Below are 481 nucleotides of genomic sequence, written 5' to 3'. Positions count from 1 at the left end.
AGCTCTGCTTTGTCATTTGACCTATCAAGGTCCTCTTGGTCTTTGAACTCATCTCTTTGGTATACCATTTTCTTGTACATATTCTTCTTTATGACTTTTCTTAATCTCTCTATTTGAGTTTTCGTTTTCTTGTGAACTGGAAGGTTGGGTGAAAATCCACTTTATTTCCTTTACCTGTACATAATCTATGAAAAGTATTATATTTGCCTGATAAACAGTATCATCTACAAAGCTATAAAAGAAAAGTGGGAAGTACTATAAGATCGATTTTGACTATATCAGAAGTTCGTTATTCTCATGATGATGAATCAAAATACATCAGTAAAGATTTGTGTTCTTGATTTCTTTATTCCCATACATATCTTAGCTACACTTGCTGCAAAGTACTCTAAGAAAGTGTATCATTACCTCTCTACTGCATTTCATCTCATCAACTGACCTAACTCAAGCTAAATGTAAGTAGAAAAAATACAAACAACTA

General features: G+C 32.2%; 1 protein-coding gene across 1 annotated transcript in view; it reads right to left on the bottom strand.

Moving 5' to 3' along the window:
* The window catches only part of LOC119588506, a gene marked incomplete in the record, with an annotated part of 22,356 nt that overhangs the window by 12,040 nt on the left and 9,835 nt on the right, over positions 1–481 (bottom strand). Inside the window, 1 exon segment of the mRNA XM_037937151.1 lies at positions 1–136. Within this exon segment, the coding sequence (XP_037793079.1) occupies positions 1–136 (136 nt within the window).

This window comes from Penaeus monodon, chromosome 24 (assembly GCF_015228065.2).
Source record: "Penaeus monodon isolate SGIC_2016 chromosome 24, NSTDA_Pmon_1, whole genome shotgun sequence".
In the NCBI taxonomy this organism is placed as follows: domain Eukaryota; kingdom Metazoa; phylum Arthropoda; class Malacostraca; order Decapoda; family Penaeidae; genus Penaeus; species Penaeus monodon.
Note: the sequence above shows the minus strand (reverse complement) of the source record. Positions and strands in the feature narration are given on the sequence as shown.